Genomic DNA, 24,356 nt, shown 5'->3' on the forward strand with positions numbered 1-24,356 from the left:
GAATCTGTTCCGACAGTCGGGCGGCATTATCAGCACTAAATGGCAACGACATATCAAGCCAGTTGGTGTGGAGTTGTCATCAGGTGCTGCTGAAACTTGGCCAACTGAACGAAATATTCCTGATGTGGGTCCGGGGCACTCTGACATCGCCGGTAATGAGGAGGCTGACAGACTGGCTCGCCGAGGGTCTGGAACCACAATGCTGGGTAGTGGTTTCGGCTATGTGCAGCCAATGTGAGGAGGAGGAGGAGACAGCCCTGCACTTTTTATGCAGCTGCCTGGCATCCTCAGATCTCAGACGAAGACACCTTGGCAAGGTTTTCTTCAATGAAGAATCTGCACACTCTCTGCCTCTGGAGAATGTTCTCAGATTCGCTAAAGCCTGTGAACACGGTAGGCGGGAAGCCATTGAATAGGCATCTTACGGGGATAGTAAAATGGGCCTAACAATGGCCTGAGTGCTCGGAGATGCGGCTCCCCCCAGTTAACTAAACTAAACTAAAGAGCGTTTATTCTCCAAGTGGTAAGGAGTCTCAGACCTCGAATTCATACGCGACGCTCAGGAAACACCTCACCAGATACATGTTCCCTTACGAAGAAGTTTGTGTAAGACATGCTCTCCAGTTCAATGGAAAGTTTTCAAGCAGTACCTACGGTGCACTGAGCCAAAAAGGAAAGTATGGGCACTCTTATAATAAAAGAAATTGAAAAGCTGACAATAGCGGGCCCCTCTGTGACACTACAACCTAAATTGACTAGAAAACTAAAGAGGAACACTTGACAGAAAGAAACTTCAGTTACTAAGGGAGAGGAGAGTGAGTGAGACCCGCATTCGATGCAGTCAAGTTTTAGGTGAGCGGAAATATGCGTAAGAAGCGTAAGACCAACACATTTGTGGTGCGCAAAGCTTCTTTAAGCTCTGTATAAAGATATAGTTAAAAGTTGTCCGTTGGAATTAGGACCGATGATCGGAAGCTGATTAAATCAACGAGAGAAATTTTAATGAACCTGGTCGTACTAAGGTGGAAGCGGGAAAGGAGAAGACTTATGTGCACACAGCAGTTTCCTTTCTGACCACTTCCATGCGAGATTGCCCTAAGAATAGCAAAATGTCTGGGGGACAATTAGCGTCCTAATGGAGTGCCTGAAAAAAAGATTTTTACTCTGGGCCGAAGCCAAGGTATTAACAGCCGGACACAGTATAACTGATAAAAGGTTTCAGCCTGGTTTTCACACTTAACGGAAAGAGTCTGACAATCCTTATATGAAGCTCTGCTCTTTCCTGGAAAGATTGAAATTCATTCATATCAGAGCTTAATTTTTATGTGGAAAGTGAAGAGGTTTGTAAAGGGTTCTTTGATTCATACAAAACAGAGCAACAGAGCAAATCGCTATATATTCCGTGCGTGCATATGCACAATAGATCTACATTGGCAGAACCGTTGCATGGAGCAAAACTGTACACTATCTGTACAGGCTCGCGTTAACCAAGGAACTACAGACAACTGTTATCTCCTTTTCTTATACAAAGTGCGGCAGCATAACTTCCTTTTTTAAAATGCGCACCACTCAGTTAGTTGATGTCATAGCGGAACGCTAGTGGTCTCGTTCAAGAGGGGATACTGTAAAGTTTTGTCCCGACACGGTTCAGTCGCCATCATGTGTTGGAATAGTGAAGAGCGTGCCTTTGCCATTGAGGTTGACTTTTCAAGCGGATGTTCGGTTATTGCAACACAGCGTGCATTTCGGAATCGCTTTAATTTAGCCCCGTTGGCCCCCGTCCCAGACCGCAAATCAATTGTTACATGGGTCACTACATTCAGACAAACTGCAAGTGCATTCACCCAAAGTCACAGTGTGGTGTCCAATTTCCTCAGCTGGAATTATTGGTCCCTGGTTTTTTGAGGAAAATGAGGTTACAGTGACAGTGAATTCGGACCGGTATGTAAACATGCTAAAGAATTTTTTCTCCCACAGCTAGAAAATTTGGTTTGGGGAACACTTGGTTCCAACAAGACGGTGCAACAGCACACACTTCAAGAGCATCGATGGCTGTTTTGAGGGAACACTTTCCAGAGCGCCTTATCTCAATTAGAGGCGATTTGGAATGACCGGCACGCTCTCCCGATCTGTCCCCTTGTTTTTTTTTCCATGGGGTTTTTTGAAATCCCGTGTTTACGTGAACCGTCCAAGAACCCTACAAGATTTGAAGACCAACACCCAAGAAGAAATTATCAACATAACACCTACTATGCTAACAAGAGTCATGACAAACGCCAGAAATCGGTTTACGCAATGTATGGAGAATGGGGGACGCCACCTAACAGATTTCATCTTCAAAACAATGTAAATAAAAACTTTAGACACGTACCTACATTATAAAAAATAAATAAATATTTTCCGATGCATACAATAGTTTTTATTGAGTTTTGAAAAAAGGAAGTTATACTTCATTCTAAAATTTAATTTTCTAAATCCTTGATTTGGAATTGTAGGTTTCCATCAGGTATATTAATTGAGGTCGCTTTGAACTTCAAATCGGGTCGCTTCCATTCAACACAAAAGTTCCTAACAACTTTTGATACAAACAACATTATCTCGAGTTCCGCGAAACGCCGTCCAATGCACATTCGAGGTCCGAAGCCGAATGGAAGGAATGTAAAAGGATTCACATTTTTCGCTTCATTGCTAAGCCCAGATTCCTGATCTCTGAGCCATCGCTCGGGGATGAACTTTTTAGCATTAGTGTACAGCTTTTCATCCACTTGTGTATGTGAGGATTGAAGAATGATTCCTGTTCCTTTAGGTATCCGATAGCCTTTCAGTATTAAATCCTTTCCAGCCTCGCGAAAATTCCCATTAACTACAGGGTGAATCCTTAAAGCTTCCTTGATACATGCTCGTAGATACGGTAGATTAGTCATGTTTTGTGGAGTTAGCGGACTACTTTTCTCAGGGAGAATTTTCCGCAGTTCATTTCGAAGAACCTCTTGTTTCTCGGGATTTTTTGCTAGGTTATATAAGACACTGACAATAGCCGAACTGGTCTATGAAATAATTGAAACCAATTTTTGAGAAACATTTCTAGACAATCATTACAACTCACTGTATCAACACCTGCTGTAATCATGTCGATAGCCATGACGGTAGCTATGTTTGGATTGATTTTGATAAGCTTTTCGAGAACGCTCTGTTCATTTTCGTGTTTGGTACTGCTCCTTTCGGAAGATTCGATACGTTTCTTCGCTTCATTGACCTGGTGTAAAGTAAAATCTGTTATGACATCTAAAACGCGCATCATTTCTTTAAAGTCTGTAGTTGGAAATATTTTCCAGAGCGATGGTTTGAAGTCAAGTGTAGAAAGCAAATAGAAGAATGCCTTCGCTGCAGCTATGAATTCATGTTCTTTACTATTTTTGTCCAAATTGCCCATAATTCCGAGACGAGTATCGAGAGCTATTATGGAAATTGCCTCCAACGACCACCTATTTAGTTCCTCTTCAAAATTTTCAGGCAATTCGTATGTTTTTGAATCTCTAATTTTCCTCATTCTGAAAGAATAAATGTTAAAATCGAAGGAAAATCTAAAAAAATATAAACCTGACCTTTGGATAAATTCATCTACGAATTTGTTAATTTGAGGAACATATAATTTGACAATTTTAGGTTGCATCATGACCGGATTCACGGCTGTCCTAAATTCAGCCCACTCTTTCCCTTGCCTATAACGTTAAAAAAAAATATAAATTAAAAAATTTATTCTCTCTCATCTCACTCTCCTACTCAATTGCTAATCCGCCGCCACCAAAAATATCTGGGCGAACTTTTCGTCTGTAATGTTCGACGGTATCTAAACCGCGACGCACAGGCCAGACACCCTCTGTACGGTAAATTGTTTCGAAATCTTTTGGATCGAAAACAAGTACATTATCTGGTTTGCCAAACATTCCAATCATTTTAAAAATCTCCCCATACTGTTGGCGATACTCCTCAAAAATATCCGGCAGATTTAATGTTGTAAATTTTCCTGAAGAGACGAGAATATTCAGATCCAATTCTTGATAATAGGGATTGAAAATGAGAAACCTCCAGGTAATATATCCTTTAATAGTGTCAGCCGCGATGGTCCAGGGATCTTCTCGTATGGTAACGCCATATTCCATTCATTTTGAAATTGTATTTCAGCATCAGACAAAGAAGAAATCTGTAAAAATATTTTGTTGTAATCTATTCGATTTGGGTTGGCTTCAATGACGTCTGTTCAAAATAGTGGATTTAAAGTGAAGTAATTCGTAATGTTTGAATCCTACTTAAAACAAATACCGGGAATATACTACTAAACAAGTCAGGAAACCGGAAGCTTGACGTTTCAGGTATAAAAGGTTTTGTGTTTCCCTATGCGAGGAGCATAACGCAGTTCTCCATTGGCTGATAGCATTGACTTGAGATATTCAAATCGCTCAGTTCGGTTAGCGGTTTTGACCTGCCCAGGACTGAGCCATTTAAATATATCGGGTCAATACTATCAGCCAATGGAGAACTGCAATATGAAATTGCTTCACGCGTTAACGCAACCTGGATGAAACGGCGTTCCACAACTGGTGTTCTTTGTGATCGATATATAAACGAACGTCTCAAATCTAAAATTGACCGCAATGTCGTCCGTCCAGTCGCTCTCTATGGTTCTGAGTGTTGCCTGACTATAAAAGACACTGAACGGCGTCTTGCGGTAATGGAGACGAAGATGTTGCGACATCCGAAATGAGGATATGCGCTATCGATATGGAATTGCACCGATCGTGGAAAAACTGCGAGAGAGGCGTCTTCGATGGTATGTCACATAATTCGCGTTAACGAGAATTCACTTGCCAAGATTGGTGTAAGCATCGAAGTCAACGTTAAGCGACCAAAAGGCCGGCCGAAACAACGGTGGCTTAATACGCTAGATTGCGATTACATCCAGATCAGGCATTTGATAAAATAAAATGGCGAAACCGATCACGACGAGCCGACCCCGTGTCACATATAATAGTTAAAACTTTCATTGCCCTCTATTTGTTAGAAAGGGATTTAAATAAATCATTTGATGGACCTAAAAACGGGACAAATTGTACCAACTGGTCCTCCAGGTTGGGGGTTGGGTAGGGCTGACAACCCTACACGGAAAACAACTGTTACGAAGCCACAACAGGAGCCTCGGATAGGACGGATATTAAAACGACGGACCCGGCAACGACAAAGGAACAACGATTTGCGCATTTTCTCATGGAACGTGCGCTCCCTGTACAGAGATGAAGCTGATAAGCAGCTAGCCGATACCCTGTCCCAATATAGGGCTGATGTAACAGCGTTGCAAGAGATGCGATGGACAGGGACCGGTTTCCTGGAGAAGAGCCACTACACCATATATTATAGCGGCCATCCAGTAAACCATGTGCTCGGAGTAGGTTTCTTAGTCAGCCAAAAAATGAAACCTGCTGTTATCGGCTTTGAAAGTATAAGCGAACGGCTATGCACTCTGCGTTTGCGAGGCAAGTTTAGAAATATAAGCCTCATAAATGTTCACGCCCCTACAGAGGAGACTGCAGAGTCGGAGAAGGATACCTTCTACGAGGCAGTAGAAAGAGCCCTCGAAGCCTGTCCCAGATATGATATCAAAATCATACTTGGGGATTTCAACAGCCAAGTAGGGAAGGAGCCCGTATTCAGGCGATACGTTGGCTCCCATAGCTTACACGAAAAAACAAATGATAACGGACTGCGGACTATTCAATTAGCAGGGTCACACGAAATGGTTGTTGGAAGTACCTGGTTTGCGCGGAAAGCGGTCCACAAACATACGTGGGCCTCTCCAGACGGGACCACTTTCAACCAAATTGACCACGTGTTGATCGAACGCCGCCACCTCTCAGCCTTGATGAATGTCAGAACATATAGGGGGGCCAATATAGACTCGGATCACTATCTCGTTGGCATGGTGCTCCGAGCTCGAATAACAATACCACCTAGAATCCCCTCTGACAATCAGGTGAGAGTGAACACTGAAGCCATCCACAACACAACCCTCCGCGACACCTATAAGAGGGAAATGGATGCCGCAATAACCGCAGTCAATAGAGGACCTGGAGATGAAGCATCAACTAATGATCTTCACAACCACCTGAAGAACGTTATCATGGATACGGCCACAAATATACTTGGCCCCAGCCGCAAAAGGAGTCGGAACGGCTGGTTTGACGATGAATGTAAGCTAGCAACGGAACGGAAGAATGCCGCATACCGAGTAATGTTGCATTCTCAAAGAACGCGGGCACGCGCAGAGACTTATCACGAACTCCGTCGAGCGGAGAAGCGACTTTACAGACGGAAAAAGGAAGGCTGGGAGAACCAACAAGTCTGTGAACTAGAAAAGTACAGGGAGCAACCGCACCAGGCGCGGAAGTTTTACCAACAAGTCAGCAGGATGAAGCCTTATACACCTCGATGCTCATCCTGCCGAGACAAAGAGGGAAATCTGATTTCCGACAGAATGGGCATATTAGAGCGATGGGTTGAGTACTTTGATGAGCTACTGAACAACCAGAACATCGGCGAGTTGGAGGTCCCGCCAACTGAAGACGACGGACAAATACTGCCACCACCAAGTTTAGGAGAAACAGTCCGTGCAATTCATCGGCTAAAAAATCATAAGTCGCCAGGAGCCGATGGAATTACAGCCGAATTGGTTAAATATGGAGGCGACCAGTTACACCAAGTGGTTCATCAACTTGTGCTCAAGGTATGGGACAGCGAATCAATGCCTGACGATTGGCAGCGAGGCATAATCTGTCTCATACATAAAAAGGGAGATATCACACAGTGCAGCAATTATAGAGGTATCACGTTGCTGAGTACCATCTATAAGATATTCTCCACTATCTTGCTAGGCCGGATAGCCCCATACGCCCAGAACATCATTGGCCCATACCAAAGAGGCTTCACTCCAGGCAAATCAGCAACAGATCAGATTTTCTCTCTGCGGCAGGCGATGGAAAAACTGTTGGAATATGGACAACAGTTGCACCATCTGTTCATCGACTTTAAAGCCGCCTATGATAGCATAGCCAGGGTAAAACTGTACACGGCCATGAGAGAATTCGGTATCCCGACGAAATTAATAAGACTGACTAGGCTGACCCTGACCAATGTGCGAGGCCAGATAAAAGCAGCAGGATCACTCTCAAGACCATTCGACATCAACAACGGTCTACGACAAGGAGATGCGCTATCATGCGTCCTCTTTAACCTGGCCCTCGAGAAGGTGATCCGTGATGCTGAGGTGAATGCAAGAGGTACGATCCTCTTCAAGTCCACCCAACTACTGGCCTATGCTGACGATATCGACATCATGGGAAGAACCACCCGAGACGTTCAAACTGCCTTCATCCAGATCGAGCAGGCGGCGCGAGATCTTGGGCTGCACATCAATGAAGGCAAGACAAAATACATGGTGGCAACGTCAGCACCGAAGACGAATCAACCAACAACATCAAACCGCACTGGTCAAACACATGCACGAACAAGAATAAGGATAGGGGAATACAACTTTGAGACCGTTGACAATTTCTCCTATCTAGGGTCGAAAATCACAACCGATAACAACTACGATGAGGAAATCCGCGCACGGTTGTTGTCAGCCAACAGAGCCTACTTCAGCTTACAAAGACTGTTCCGCTCGAAACGTCTCACCATAGGGTCAAAGCTCTTACTGTACAAGACTATGATCTTGCCAGTCCTCATGTATTCCTCGGAAACTTGGGTTCTTAGCAAGAAAAATTGCGAACTCTTGGCCGCGTTCGAGAGAAGAATCCTCCGAAGAATTTTTGGCCCCCTACATGAGGATGGACGATTCCGTAGCCTACACAATGACGAAATCTATGAGCGATACCATGACCGTACGGTTGTGGATAAAATCCGGCTCAATAGGTTACGGTGGGCGGGTCACTTAATCCGTATGGATGAAGATGATCCCACCCGGAAAGTCTATAAGGGCAATATCTATGGTAGGAAAAGAAGACGAGGCAGACCCTGCCTAAGATGGAGCGATGGCGTGGGCCAGGACGCCAGACAGCTTTTAGGGATATCGAATTGGTGGACCTCGGCGCAAAACCGGGATGTCTGGAGTTCCTTATTAAGGCAGGCCTAGACCGGATACCGGTTGTTGCGCCGTTGATGATGATGATGATTTGATGGAAAACCCTGTATTGATAATAGTCAACTGCATACGATTCAGGCTCTGAGTTTAATATTATTAGCAAATAGGAACTCACTCACTCACTGTATGCGTGGGATTTCATAGTTCCCATCTGTCCACCAAATTTCGTTCGGATCGGTTTAGCTGCTTTGGAGAAAAGTTGTTTTGCACAAAACCTTAAAAAACGATTTAATTTGAAGCAAATTTATTTTATCTCCTTTAAAATAGTATCCATTTGAAGCAAAGTACATTTGCCAGCGTCTCTCCCACTAGTCCTCCTGTCGTTCTGCCAAATCGATGGCCTTTAGCTCTCTCGTCACATTCTGGTTTTTCGGCTTCGACTCGTCTTCCAAACACTACTCGGACGATTGTTAACTTGTTACCATGTCAAACTCGTAGCCTCACGTCTTATCATCAGTAATTACGCGTTTCATGGAGGTCAGGTTATTATTCGCTTCAGAAATTATGTCCCCGGTAGTCGTCATTTGATGTTGTTTTCGCACGAAAATCAGGACGAGCCGGTATACGACACATCCCATAGGTAAAATTTTCATCGCAATATACCGAGCGGTTTCATATTCAATGCTAAGTTTACCGGTAATCTCACTCAAGCTGATATTATGATTTCCTTCACTTTTTTGACGTTTTCGTTGGTGTGAATTGACGTGGATGAATGTCCCGAACGAAGCAAATCCTCTAGCACTTTACGGTAACTTATAAAGTCTACTCGTATGCCCAAGTTTTCAACAGAACAGGCTCGCCAAAAGCCTTTTTGTAACATTTTCAATGCCTCAGCGCCCGAAATTTCGTTAGTAACTCGAAATTTCAAATAAATTCTTTGCTCAACAAACCTATTCATATTAAAATGCGATAAAAGGTAAAAAGTTGACTGATATAAACAGACAGATATGTAGTAATGATGACGTGAAAATATTATATTATAATTACTCTGTTTAAAAAAATTGTTTTTTTTTCCCAAACGTTGACGTTTGACTTGACTCTGCCACATGTTGCACCTTTTGATTATCCAATAGGGCTTTGGGTAGCAGTTTTCCGCACAGTTTCCTCCGCTTTTTTGTTACAATGTGATAAACTGAAGTTTTACTTAAATTCAATTTATCAGTCATTAATTGGATACTAGGCGTCGGTCAGGTTCAAACCATCATGAACTTTCTGCATATTGTTGTGATTGATGCTCGTAACATGTCGTCCACCGGAGTCCCCATCTTCAACCTCTCACGGACATCTATAAACTGCTCCTTATAAGCCCCTTAAGTTATAGCATAAGTCTCCATCGCTCTTTTATTTTACACAAAATTTAATAAAATACCGCTGCTTCAAAAATGACAGTTCAACGTTTTCAAGATAACGTCAATAGACGTATTCAATCAGAGCATGGTTTGTTCCCTTCAACGACTGGCTTTGGACTTGCTTTAAGTTGACTTTAGGCTGATTTCGGGCTGGGTTCGGATTCGCTTTGGGCTAGAAAACGATACCAATTTTATGTGAATATGGAGATATAGATTCTTAGTTTTTATCAATCGATTTGTAATGTTACGGTTTGGTTGGCCAACTTCAGCGATGCCAAGCAAATATTATATAACATCTATGTGGATTAATGCTCGTTCGCAAAAATGATGATTCTCTGTTCTTTGCACGTGAAAATATTGTACTATCTATTATCTTATATCCTTATGAGATTTTTTGTTTTTTTTGTTGATGGTGATAGATAGATGATAGACGTGATAGCAAACGTGTGGAGCAATCGTGGGCGTTTTTCTTGCAGCTCGGTTTTCAAACGGTTCAATAACGATGAATAATATGCACCTGGAATAGTTGTACTCTTTTCAGGATAGTCGGTGCGGATTATTCCTTGGGAATCCCAAAAAACAGTCCGCATAATCTTTTCGGCCGAAGGAACTGTCATCCCCTTTCTTGGCGCACATTCCCCCTTGGTCTTCGGAGTGTACTAGTGGATCCAAGTTGCATCTACAGTGATGAAATGACACCTAAAGTCCTGCGGATTCCTCTGGAATAATTGCAAGTCATTCTTGTAACCCTCCACGCTTGCAGCTAACTTTTTATTGTTCAAATATGTATGCAAAATATTACGTGCCCGTTCATTCGAAACACTCAGAGCACTACCAATCTTATGCATCTTCACTCTTTTGTCATCCATTACCATATCATGGATTTTATCAATGATTTCTTGAGTAGTAACCTAAACTGAACGTCCAGAATGAACAGCGTCACTTGGACCCATATGGCTACCCCGAAAATTTTCAAGTCACTTATAAACTGTTCTGATCGAAGGTGCAGGGTCACTATAATGTTTACCTAGCTTCTCTTTAATCTCCTGAGGCGTTTTGCCTTTCAGAAAGTAATGTTTTATCACCATGCGGAATTCTTTTTCATAATTTTTTTGAAAATCATTCGACTTCCTCGATTCAAAAGAATGTAAAACACAAAAAATAGCCCGATCTGACAGAAAGTGTGTTCTTCCAAGGTATGCAACTAACTAAACATGATCTCCATACGCGCCAGGAGTGCCATCTTTCTGACACGAAACGACCCTCGTATAGTAGAAAGCTTAAGCAGGTCATGTAGAAGCATTACTAAATAGGAAGGCAACAAGCATAGAGAGCCCATGTTTCGCTAAAAGAGCAACGGATATTTATAAAGCCTTGAGAAGAAGAGCAGATATTATAAGTAATCATTCGATGAAATGAACATGGATACATGGGATAAACTCAAAAGGGTAGTTACGGCTATGTGAAAAGAGTTTGCCGCAAACTAGATGTTTGTTGTTGTGTGAAAATAGTAAGTACACTGTTTTCCAGAATTCTTGGAGACACGGTAACTTGGTTAACACCGAGGCGGACAGGACACTTCAGTGTCGCGATCAATTCACATCGGCGTAGTTGACTTTGGTTAACTCGAATGGTCTTTTAAACACCACGCAATTTCCTAAGTCAGCGTACCCGTTGGTAGAGGAAGTACTCCCGCAAATATCATAGAATTGAAATTATGGCGCTTTCTCCAACTCTACAAATTTATCTCTGGTAGCAGGGGCAATATTGATGGGAAATTGAGCTTTTCATGAAGTAAAGTTTGGCGAAGGTCTCGGGCGATTTATCAGAAAATCTTCAAAGTAAGTAAAAGGATAATCGAAATTTTAGCCTTTTGAGCATGACTGGTGCGAAAGGGTAATTTTAATTGCAATGAAGGAAAATCTGGGAATAAACTGATATTTGGACATATTCAACAGATCATCAATCTAATATATGCAAACTCAGCCTTTAACAAATGAGCAAAAGCAGGCTACTACCGTCAGCATATTTCAAGTTGTCACCACTGACTGAGGCGAATGTCTTTGCGGTGTTCCAGGGCGGGGATAACGGATTTGTTGAATATACAGCCCCGCAATAAAGTCCCTTTTTATGTAGGCATGCATTGTCTAATAGCCGGGGCTAAGTTTTCATTAAAGTAGGAAACTATTCATATAAATCCACAGGCTCGATTGCCTGTTGGGGTGATGAAAATCTCAGTTCCTATCTGAAATCTATTTACCATTCACTTGAAGGGAAAACAGAAAGCAACTGATGAAGCATAAAAACTAAATAACGATCGCGCATGTGTCTATTTTGAAATCCTTGGGTACTTCTAATAGGCGCCTCCTTTGAATTCTTGCACGTCTCTTAGCCAAGACAGCATGTAGGATATTGCCGATAATAAAAAGAAGTAGAATCGATGGTATAATTCAGAATTCGCTTCCAAAATGATTCCATTATTTTTGTGAAAGTATGGAGTAGCATTTTACATTTTGACAACTTTTCTATTCCTCCTTTCCTTGGGAAAAGCTTCACTTTTCCTATAATTTGAAGATGATAAAGAAGTTTAAAAACAGTTTTTTGAGAAGACCATGCAGGCCGGCAGCTTCATTTTGCTTGAGCGCTTTGATGGCAAAGATAAGAATTTAGAAGAGTACCCAGGATCTACGCAACAAACTTTGCATTTAGCGGTGGTTTTCACATTATACTACACTTACGCCTACAAACATAAAGATTGGCATAAACTAACTTTTAGCATGACGAAGCCTCTTCCGATCTACTGGCAACAAGGCTGGCCAAAGTGCAGGACTGTCCTTATATATTTCTGGTTCAATGCCGATAGGTTCGTTTTGACAAAAAAGCGTCATAGTTGCCTCTGCTTACTTACACTTTGATTTTCTGTATCCTCCGCCGATGGAAAAAATAAGAAATCTGGCAGTGTATGCAGCATCAAGTGGTCTTGTACTCTCAGTAAGTTGTGATGTGAACGCTCAACATATTTGTTCGGGCGAAAGCAAATGCGATCCTAAAGAAAATTTGATTTTATCACTGCAGCATCAGTGTGGCTCTGTCAAGGACGATGCCAGATGTCACAGCTTCGCACTATACCTGTAGTTTATTTAGTGGTGTAAACAGAAGAATTTGACTGGGTTACAGGTCACCAGTACGGCAGCAAACATTATCTGCTTTTATGAGCAATATTAGAAGTTATTGTATATTGCTCTTCTTCTTATTGGAGGTAGCGCATGCAACGAGTACCTGTACAGACTTAAATTGGACAACTCAACTAGCAGGAAATATTTCTTCACTCTCGGCAACTTAGACATGCATCAAGAAGACTACACATAGGAAATTCGTCTCCCGAGGCATTGCTTTACTTTATATGGTTGAAAAAAATATTGCACATGTTCAACCTTCTTCAGTACTTGCACGAGAAAAACTCCACGCATTTACTCTAGAGTCGGGGCCGCGTAAGTGATCCAGAGCACAGTTGTTTGTGGTTTACTACACGGGATGGGGAAACATATCCAAGAGAACCATGTAGATACCATCGACACAGATACGCCAATACATGAACAACCAAGGTCCGCTCCCTCTCCTTAACCCACTAATATGCAATGACAAGCCTCTAGACACTTGACCAGCGCCTCCTGTGTTTATTCTTCTTGCACTGCACAGAAACCACGAACCTTTATTTCCTACAATTTCACTTCTATTCATTTTATTTACTATTTGAGTGGCATTTATCGATCCTTCTAATCACTGCTTAGGCGCCAATCATTTTTTCAACTTTTTAGGTACATAAAGAGTAGATACGTCGCTTTCATAGGTAGGCATCACTGTGTTTTAAGAATAGGATACAATCTCGATTAATTTTATAAGAGAGTCAGTAGAAGTCAGTAGAAGATTAAAATTAACTTTACACTCTCAACTACTCCATCGGAACGTCCTTGGGGGCGAGTATTGTTAGTTTATACTAAAGCTCTGTAATCATCGGAAAATCTGCTATCGAATATTACACATACATACTTACGTACCTGGGATGCGAATAGTCGTACTAAGGAGGTGCACTGGCTATTCCTTGCAAATGTGCTACTAATCCGTAACATCTTCTAATTGATTGAAGTTGAATGAAAATGCGTTATGCTAGTACGAACTGAGCGAACAAACCAGTAAAACTAAACTTTATAATCGTCTATTTACAGTGATTACACCGTCTTATCTGCTCAGACAATCTATCACTGTAGAGAGCACTTAATGAACATTAATAAAAATATTAAATAGAAATAATAGAAGCAAAAGAAATAAGAGCTAGACTCAATGTTAACAATCTAATTACGTGGGCACAACTATTACTTCCATATATGTATGTATGTTAGGACGTTGCAAAATTTTTCGGCACATCAAATTTAGTTAATTTGACCATAAAAAAACCAAACCTTTTGGTTACTGCTAGGGCAATGCAGATAACGTCAGTAATAAGCTAATTGTTAAATAACGATATTTATTTTAAAATCAATTAGTAGCCAAACAATTACCGTATTTTCTATTTTTTTCGTTAGTAATTTACGGTACAAAACTTTTCAACGCTAGCATTTTTATAAATTTACTCCAAGAATAACGGTAAGTTTTAAAAATATAGCATATTTTTAAATTGATAAATTAATGTTAATTGTAATTAGAGTACATTTTATTGTTTTCTGTTATTCAAATGTATTTAGTATCACAAAAAATAAATAATTCACCATTCACCATTCACCAAAGTAGCTCAGTTATATCCAAAATGTTTAATTTACCGAGAACAATGATATATTATATTGTAAATTCTGATCTAAGTAAACAAGAGAGGACAGTTGAACAGCCGTCGTATACCACCCGTAGAGAGACAAATCTTATTAAAAGATAAGTTAGAAGAATAGAGCAAAATAACGAGTAACAAGTACCACAATACATGGAAATTTAAGCAGAAAAAACATCAAATATCCAAAATGAGCTCTAAGAAAGATACGTTTTGGGCTTAAAAAGATAAACAGAGCAAATAATCCTGTCGTAGTGTCGAAATAGCATGAAATAAAGGGAGCAGATATAGTGCCAAAGTAGTTCAGAGAAGCATATCTACTGAAAAATACGGTTTTTCAAATCAGAGGAAATTATGTGTAGACGAATTAGGTAGGTAATGTCTTTAGATAGATGAATGAATGAATTCATAGCCAAAAAATAATTCAGAAACCGGAAGTTGGGCCCTTCAGGTGTGAAAAGTTTTGCTACTTTTTCTTGTAAGAATATTTGGCTGCATAATGGTTCCACTTATATATAGCTCGCAGTGTATATACGTTGAATATTCCCGATATTTAATTCGATGTGGTACTAACATTTTATCTGGTAAGAAATAGTAATTTGACGCGAAAGAAGCAACTTTAACCTACTATAACATTGTTAATAAAAGTAGAATTTCCACCAAACATTCCAGTATGATGCTTCCTATTAAAACTTATCTTACAGATTTTAAGGATCTAGGATAAACTTATTATTAACTATTATTATTAACACTATGATTTTTTTCAGTCTGGTTTGGCAATTTCTGAGAAAGGGTCCTTGATGTCATTGACCCCGTTTGTACCCGCGCTCCTGTCTTTTGCAACCAATGGCAAAACTAATTCTGTTTCGGAAAGTAGTAATCGTAACCATTCATTTAATATTCAACATGACTATATTCGGTGAAAAAGACTCATCTTTTACGTCTATAGGGACCTCCGCTTAAGTTTAACGCACAGCAATGTAATTCAGCACATGTGTGCGGGTTCACCGTTCCCACCTTCTCAAAAATTTCATCTCACTTCATTCACTTCTAAAAGCACTTCGCTGTATAATGAAACTACTTCTAATTTTCTACAATTTAAAGATTATTAGTATAATTAATTTACAATTCAGTATCAATTTACCATTTAATTTTTTTTTGTATCTAGATAAGATCAATTTTCCTATACATGCTTGCTCTACAAACATTATCGATTCTGAAGGTTAAAAATGAGATGCCATTGTATTGAGGACTTATCCGCAGAAAAAAATATTTGCTCGCTGCACCCTATTATGGGTTACTAGCAAATCGAAGGCTGTGTAACTTCTGACATATCGATTTTGGATGTCATTTTCGGAATGAATGGGATAAATGTGCACACAAATCTCCTTACATAGAAAGAACACTAATACAGAACTTCTGAGTGAAATTATTCGGTGTTTCCAACGATTAATCATTTGAAATAATAAAACTTGCTAGCACTGATGAAGGGAACTAGTGGTTCCCGAAATATCGGTATTTGCAAGAATAAATATTCACACCAACGAAAAAGAAACAACAAGTTTTTATTATTTCAACTCTTAACTTACTTTTGGTGGCATTTCCAGGTTTTAGATAAGGCAACGTTAATACGTCGAGCAATATCCACGCTTCCTATACACCTTGATCGACGCCTTCGATGCTCTGCCTATTAATGCAGACAGGGAGAGTGCGATGACCGTCAGATTGAGAACTTTGGTTTTGTTGATGTTTATCTTCAGTCCAACTCTACTCTCTACTCATAATCCATTGAATTCCTCAATTCCTTTCTCGAAATCAGTAAACAGCAGGTGATTTGGATCTCCGCACCGCGCCCTGTTCCAAAATGATCCGTAGAGTATTGATTTGGTCAATGCGGGAAGATAGGGAACGGAAATTAGCCAGCTGTCTGTCGACCAAGTTTTCCACTCTCTGGGAAAGATATCGATATGAGTGGAAGTAGCAGACCGGCAGTAACTGCAGGTTTAGCGATAAATAATTCCGTGGTGAGACCGTCAAGCCCAGCTTCATTTCTATTCCGCTTAGAGGAACAGTCCGTATCTGCATGCTACGGTGACTAGCCATTTCATTAACAAAAAAAGGAAACTCACTGGATAAGATACAGTTAAGACCCGTGGTGAAGTGCTCTTTCCACCTCTTTAGTTGCTCGTCATCGTGGATGAGAAGTTGCCCGTTAACGTCCTTCACGGGACCATCTAAAGATTTGCGACCGCATACAAGCTCTTTCGTGATGCAGTATACACTTTTGAAATCATTGCATTCTGCGGGATTTCCGCTTCAGTGATAAGCACAATAGTAAATTATCTCTTGTCGTGGTCTAGGTTACGCTGAACTTCTCGAGATTTTGCTAGGTATTGGAATTCGAGTGCATCACGGATCGCTAGCAGCGGTCGATAGACCTCTTCTATTCATAGATTCACCTCCACCATTCCGCAATCAGCCAGATCTAACGAACCCCTTTCCGGACGTGACTGGCGACCTGCATTTTTGATGGTGACCAATAACCATCCATGTTGTCAGACGGGTTGCTTAGTATATATGTCATCCCGTCAGCAAGATAACTCTCCCACTGTCGAGCGACAAAGTTCTCGTCAACGTGGATCATCTGATTATAGAGCCGATGGGTGCAAGCCCGCATCGATCACAGATGTCGTCATTTTAGACCTGATGTTATGTCTAATGCAACATCGTCGCCTCTATTACTGTGGATGGCTTTATTGTCTTCGATAGCCTACCGATACAAAGAAATACAGCAGTTGACAGGACGAACAATTTTGCGGTAGATTTTGGATTTGAAATGTTTGCTGAGGCGTCGTTCGTAAAGAAAACTAGTGGTAGAGAGCTGCTTCATCCAAGTGGCGCTGATTTGCGAACCAATTTCACGGCGCAGTTCACTATTGACTGAAAGCATCATCAGTTTTCTTGGGATTTAGTCACTGCATGGAGCAATCGTTTCACTTTTGGACGAGTTGCTCTAGATCATCTGCATAGAAATGCAACCAGTGGACCTTGAATGCCCCGTGTGGCAGTGTTCATGAAAGAACGAAAAAGAATAGCGAAAGGGCGCTTTCTTGATGAGCAGCGACAAAGACGGGGAATGGTTTTGATATACCTGCCACACTTCAAGCTGCTATTTAACACACGATTTCCTCTGGGACTAGATGTTTCCGCAATGCGGACTGCTCGTCTTTTTCCATGTTGTAAAGGTTATACTTTTTTGCCAGTCAGATGGTGTTCTACCCACCTTAATAACCTTATTGAAGAACTCACTAAGCCACAGTGTGGATTGGTACCCAGCACTTTGCTTTCCAAAGTTAAAATGAGATGCCTTGACTTCAGTAACGGTAATAGTTGAAAATGCTCCAAATGACGGCAGTGCTGCGAAAGTGGTGAATGAGCAAATTATTCCATTGAAATTTGTTCCAAATATTTTTGCCATTTACCCGTCGCGACTCGTCGGTCGAGAAGCGCAGTACTTTTCTCATCATAAACAATATAGGAGTGCTCAATATTCTGTCCACGTTGGTGACGCCTTTGAACAAGTCGGTACAGATTTCCCTCGTCATTCCGCTCACTTTATCATAAAGATCTTTGTAATAGGCTGCTTGGGTAAGAGTGATCGCTTCTTTTAGTTTGCGGCTGGTATTCCTTGCAATTTATCATTTGGCCAACATTTTGTTGGCCATGAACTTATGACGGAGCCACAAAATTTCATTAAGACAGCGGCATTCGAAGGCAAAATATCACCCTTGATTAATGGTTAATGTTCTATCTCAATCTTCCTGGCAAGCTACCATTCTCCGGACTAAATTTTCAATTGATAGCATTTCACCTAAAATTTCCTCTAAGTTTCTTCTTTCTTTCACGAATCTTGAAGAATAAGTACGCTGGGTCCTCCAGTGTAAAACTATGTAAGTATTGATGGTATTCGCCATAACCGGTAAGAAACTCGGTAAGATTATAATTGATCACGCCATGGCTTGTTTTCAGCCACTCTCTGATGTAGAGATCAAACTATCTGTCCAATAGCTTTTTTTCGAGTGGTCGCTGTTGCCATTTGGCCCCAATTCCAAAATGACGAACGCGACATCAACACACCCTTAAGGCTGTTCTTCTGTACACCGCACTCAGTTTATGTGCACTAGATAAAATATGCAGCGCTTTTCCCCAAATTGGGGAAGATGCAAGATGGAACTCACCACACTGACCACAAGTAGCCTGTAAGTATGCCGCGGACCTCCTACATTCAGCATCATCTTTGCCAGAGCCATACTGGCGGCGGATGTATAGAAGTATACTCCACGTGCTGCTTCAAATTGAGTTTTGCCATTTATCATCATCATCAACGGCGCAACAACCGGTATCCGGTCTAGGTCTGCCTTAATAAGGAACTCCAGAAATCCCGGTTTTGCGCCGTTCGTCGTTATATAGGCTACGGAATCGTCCATCCTCATGTAGGGGGCCATTTATCATCACTCCCAAATATCTGATGGCTGGTTTAAAAGTGATGATATAACTCCCAATACTAATGCGAGTGAAATTCCTCTTGTCTCTGAACAGCTGGGAGCAATCTATTATTGATTACCCGCTCTAGCATTTTCCCTACATTGTCTAGAAGATATATGAATCTATAGGAAGATGGCTCACCCGGGGGTTTGCCAGTCTTAGGCAACAGTTCGAAATTCTGCCGTTTCCATGCAGTAGGGCAAATTCCTCGGATATGCACACTTCATACAGCTCAGCGAACATGGAGGTATGGATTTCATAGCGAACTTAAGGGCACTATTTGGTATTTCGTCTAGGCCCAAAGCTTTCTTATTCTGCTGCAGATCTTCCTTCCGGAGTTACCGTCATATGCAGAGATCTCTGAAACGTGTGCATGCGGCTTTCTTATTAGTGAATAAATCCTAAATGATTTTCAACAAGAGGGTAGGGCACGTGTTCTTATCACAACTCCATAAGCACTCCTCCAGGGATTTACATCCGCCTCCAAGCAGAGCTCCTTAAGGGGGCCATTCCGTGTGTCGGGTTGGAGAAATCGATTTTTTTTTTGCATGAATTGTATCTATATATAGTGGAGAATATGTGGGCAAAGGGATTTTCCGATATTTCGAGTCGTTCAGAAATTAGACTGTTAAACAAGTAAAGAGTTTGTAGCCGCGGCTAGAGTACTCGATGAGAAAGAGCATCGAATCTTTTTTTATCTGTTAATTTTTTACCTGAGCCTTATAAATTCGAACACAGGTATAAATATAAAAAGATGGAAAACCAATCAATTGTCTTAACTTATTTGCTGTTTGGAATAAAAAGGATAATCCAGTCTAGAATGAGCACTGAAAGGCTTTCAAGTTATACTCAGTTATATTATTTGTAAGTATTGTGTTGTTTGTGTGTTCAGTGATTTTTTTAATTGGATCGTACGAAGGGAGATCGCTTTAACGTTCAACGTTATGCTCGCTCTAAAATACGAGTATTTCATGGGAATCGATACTTATCAGAGAAGGAAAAGGACTTCGCATCAACATCAGCAAAGAAACTTTTAGCAAGCATGAACATGGATGTTCCAATTGCTACAAGTTTTGTATATTGTATATTGGATTTTGCTGGAGTTTTCTCCGGTATTTCTGCAAATTTCTGTAAATAATAAAATATACGTAGTAGTAAAAAAGAAATGCGTAGAACATGTCGAGAAAAGAATGGGAAGGCGGCTTAGAAATGCAAAGAAGAATCACAAAGGCATTGGTGGAAAAGGGGCTGGAAAACTTACTGATAAGGACCTCACTACATTTTCTGGGCTAACTATTCGTCGACACGCAAATTCGATAGAAGGAATGAAGCAAGAAATTTGGGCAGCTTTCTTCCATAAATATTCTACAGACGAAAATCCTCAGCATCAAAATTGTCCAGCAGGCGAGCATTGTTGGTGCAAATGGCACAAAGCGGAAGCTAAAGGAGAAGTGGATAGTTTCCACCACGACTGACTGACTGACTGAAGTAGTTCAAACAATCATCAAACCAATCTACGAAGATTTGTCACGAGATGATCTCTTGAACAGATGTTTAGGAGCAGAGACCCAGAATAACAATGAGTCGTTAAATGCATTGATCTGGACTTTCGCTCGTAAACACCTTCATTCTGGGGCGAAGGTCGTAGAAATAGCCACTTTTCTGGCTGTAATTATTTTCAACGCAGGATTCAATGGCATTTTCAAAATCCTAGTGACAATGGGATGCCAAGCTGGTCACATATGTCAGGTTTATACCGACCGCCGTAATGAAGCGCGAATTTGACGGTTCGAACGACAGTCGACTGAGCTCTCTAAAAGAGCCAGAATTGAAACCAGAGAGTAACAATCGGCCTTACAAGACTTTTTTGAAGAAACGGAGGGTGCTCTCTATGGACCAGGTGTAGCAGACTAATGGTGAGTGAAAGTTTTACTGTTGATATTCACATTTAAATTTTCAAATGCGTTTTTCTCGAAACTGCATCTTGAAAATCGGCTGCCATCATAGCTCAAAATCAATCCAACCAAATTCTTTGAAATTTTCACGACTTCTTTAATACATATTTCTACGGTGCGGAAACTAGGATAATTGCAATCAGACTGGTAGTTTTTTTTTTATTCATAAAAAAACCATAAAAAAACACCAAAATCCAAAAAGTTAAGTTTAAAAGCCCACCAAAAATGTACCTTTTAATATTTTCTAATTATCCTAGTTTGCGGACCGTGGAATATTGTCCATATTAAAATGCTGTTTAGTTTTTTTTTCCTGAGATGAACACAGCGCCCTCGAGCGTGGTAGCAGAAAAACACCTTTTTTGGAGATGGGTGCATAAATTGACACGTATTCCGAAAGCTGGGTAAGATATCAAGCTGACATATATACTAGAGATATCAATAAACAGATGGTGAAAAAATCACGTTTCTATCTCTATCTAGTCCTCCAAAATAATTTTTCAAAGAAAGGCAAAAAAACGGCCTTTACACGGGATGACCCCTTTAAAGCATTCCCTTTTGCTCCGTTAGATGGCCAGCTTGAAATTTTTGCGCCTGATCGATCCTACCTATCGTCCTCTAAGCCATTGGTGTGGTTTGGAGGCAGGCCACTTCACTGATCCGCCAGTAGTTTGGTCTTCTACTGGGTAACATGCATCTTCTAGGCATGGACGCGTCAGACGCCTTGGAGACCTTTTTTTGGCATTTACAACTTCCCGCTACTTTCTTCTTTGTACAATAGGCATTTGGGGTCCCTATTGCATTGTTGGCAATATGGCTTCTCTCCTCACACCTTCGACATCGATGTCAACGGAGCGATCGATGTCAACGGTGCATGCCTTAGCGAAGTCTCCAAACATCAGGCATTTGATGCACCTCTATCGTCTATCTATCTGCCTGTCTATCTGTCCGTCATACTTATTATGTTAGAAACGGTTACTCCTATTGATACAAAATTTGGTAAAAAAAAAGTGCATGCTGTACGCAACATAATGCACAGTGAGTCTAAGGGGATTCTACATACATGCAAAAGGATGGTGTACATTTTTTTCCTTAAATATGATCATGTGGGGTATCGAATGAAAAGTATCAATGAATAGTCTACAAGACTAGCATCGGTTCTAACGTTTGATGCAAAACGGGGGTATGCGGCTCTGAAAAAACTAGGTCGGAAATTTGAAAAATCACGAAACTATCACTATACAGTGATACAGGCTCAGTCCACAAGATACTCTCCATTCCTATTTAAATAAAGTTCATAACAGTATATTACTACATCTATTATTAAGTTAAGTTCATCTTAGAATCATCAGGTTTTTCAATAGGCAATAGATCATGTTCCTATCAAGTTTAGTGGAAATCACACTATTATTAACAATGTTATAATCAGTCAAAGTTGTCTGTGCAAACATTATTGGCTAGGTGCAAATTCGAAATACGTCCATACCTGGAGTGTTCAGTTTCAAGTTTCCCAATTTTTTGTTTTGTTTGAGGATTGGCGGATCCTGAGTGCGCATTCACTTGATGATAGACCAATTCACCATACCGATTCAAGAGATACTTTCTTTGACTTTGACTTTTTTTTGGTTCACGGGTCACTCTTTTTGGAACATCAGATATGAAACGTTTTTTTTTATAGCAATAACAACTTTGAATACGAAAGTCTTGGCATTCATGTGACAATAATATATTATCTTGAGAAAGTAACGTTTTCAAAAGGCACGACTACCACAATTGATGCTGATAACATTTAATCTTTCATTACTGGATAAAATATAAGATAATTAGAACTTATTACACCAATCTGCTATAGGAGCAGAGGATTGATGGTCAAATACATCAAACTGCATTGTTTTCGATTCTTACATTCCAATTTAATTTTCTACATCCTTTATTTTAAATTGTAGCTTTCCATCAGGGATGTTTATCCCAACTGACTTAAACTTCAAATCTGGTCGATCCCATCCAACGTAAAAGTTCCGAACAAGCCTCGATACAAACACTTCAATCTCCAGTTCGGCAAAACGTCGTCCAATACACATTCGAGGTCCGAATCCGAATGGAAGAAAGGTGAAAGGACTTACGTTCTTCGCTTCCTTGCTAAGGTCAGATTCCTCATTTCTGAGCCACCGTTCGGGAATGAACTTTTTCGCATTGGTGTATAGTTTTTCATCCACTTGAATAAATGCAGATTGCAATACAACTTCTGTTCCTTTAGGTATCTTGTAACCTTTTAGTACTAAATCCTGCCCGGCCTGGCGGAAGTTGGTAGTCAACACAGGCAAGACCCTCATCGCTTCCTTGATACATGCCCGAAGGTATGGTAGATTAGACATGTTTTGTGGAGTCAGAGGACTATCCTTTTCGGGGAGAATTTTTCGTAGTTCGTTACGAAGAGTTTCTTGTTTGTCAGGATTTTTTGCAAGGTTGTATAAGACACTGGTGATAGCTGAACTGGTCTGTGGAATAAGAGAAACACAATTTTAAATAATGTTCCTTAAGAGTTCTAACCACAGAGACTTACTGAATCAATTCCGGCTACGAACATATCCGTAGCCATAATTGTGGCCACTTTTGGGTCAATTTTAATAAGCTTCTCAAGGACGCTTTGTTCATCTCCACTTTCCGTATTGGTTCTGGATTCAAGACGTTTCTTCGCTTCGTTCACATGGTAAAAACTGAAATCTGTTATAACATCTGAAACGCGGATCAGTTCCTTGAAGTCGGCAGTAGGAAATATTTTCCACATTGACGGTTTTAAGTCGAGTACAGAAAGCAAATAAAAGAATGATTTCACAGCGGCAATAAATTCATGCTCTTTACTATTTTTATCCAAATTTCCCATAACTCCGAGGCGAGTATCGAGGGCTATTATGCAAATAGACTCCAAAGACCACTTATTCAACTCCTCTTCAAAATTTTCAGGCAGTTCATATGTCTGTGAATCTCTAATTTTTTTCATTCTGAAATGATGTAATGATTCTTGAAACAAAATTCAGCATAGGAGGAAAAGCTAAACAGTATCTTGAGTACATCAAAAGAACCTTACCTGCCGATAAATTCATCTACGAATTTGTCCAATTTAGGAACATATAGTTTCACGATTTTGGGTTGCATCATGACCGGATTCACGGCAGTCCTGAATTCAGCCCATTCTTTTCCTTGCCTATTCACATTTAAAGTGAGATGATTTAGAAATGGATATGTATATATTCTCATATGTCAGGAAACATACTCAACTACTAGGCCACCGCTGGAGAATATATCTGGACGGATGTTTTTTCTGTAATATTCGACGGTGCTAAAACTAGCACGAACAGGCCAAACTCCTTCTGTACGATAAACTGTTTCGAAATCTTTGGGATCAAAAACAACCACATTATCAGGTCTGCCAAACATTCCGGGCATTTTAAAAATGTCTCCATATTGGAGTCGGTACTGTTCCATTACATCGGCCA

At 40.6% G+C, this 24,356-nt stretch overlaps 1 protein-coding gene across 1 annotated transcript; it reads right to left on the reverse strand.

Annotated features, from left to right (window-relative positions):
• Positions 1–2,406: 2,406 nt before the first annotated feature.
• LOC119651193 (probable cytochrome P450 12a4, mitochondrial) lies at positions 2,407–13,839 on the reverse strand. The gene is made up of 6 exons (XM_038054637.1): positions 13,602–13,839; positions 4,087–4,204; positions 3,784–4,027; positions 3,606–3,722; positions 3,107–3,551; positions 2,407–3,047 (listed from the first exon to the last, which is right to left on the reverse strand). Exons 1-6 carry the CDS (start codon positions 13,671–13,673, stop codon positions 2,463–2,465), a joined length of 1,581 nt encoding a protein of 526 aa, XP_037910565.1. The 5' UTR covers positions 13,674–13,839; the 3' UTR covers positions 2,407–2,462.
• Positions 13,840–24,356: the final 10,517 nt, after the last annotated feature.

This window comes from Hermetia illucens, chromosome 1 (assembly GCF_905115235.1).
Source record: "Hermetia illucens chromosome 1, iHerIll2.2.curated.20191125, whole genome shotgun sequence".
Classification (NCBI taxonomy): domain Eukaryota; kingdom Metazoa; phylum Arthropoda; class Insecta; order Diptera; family Stratiomyidae; genus Hermetia; species Hermetia illucens.

Excerpts from the sequence above, each read along its gene's own strand:
- LOC119651193 (XM_038054637.1), bottom strand. The coding sequence starts at position 13,673 with ATGTTACGGATTAGTAGCACATTTGCAAGGAATAGCCAGTGCACCTCC. Across the intron at positions 4,205-13,601 it reads TACGACTATTCGCATCCCAG|ATTTCTTCTTTGTCTGATGC; the intron begins GTACGTAAGTAT and ends ATATTTTTACAG. Across the intron at positions 3,048-3,106 it reads TTACAGCAGGTGTTGATACA|ACCAGTTCGGCTATTGTCAG; the intron begins GTGAGTTGTAAT and ends ATTATTTCATAG.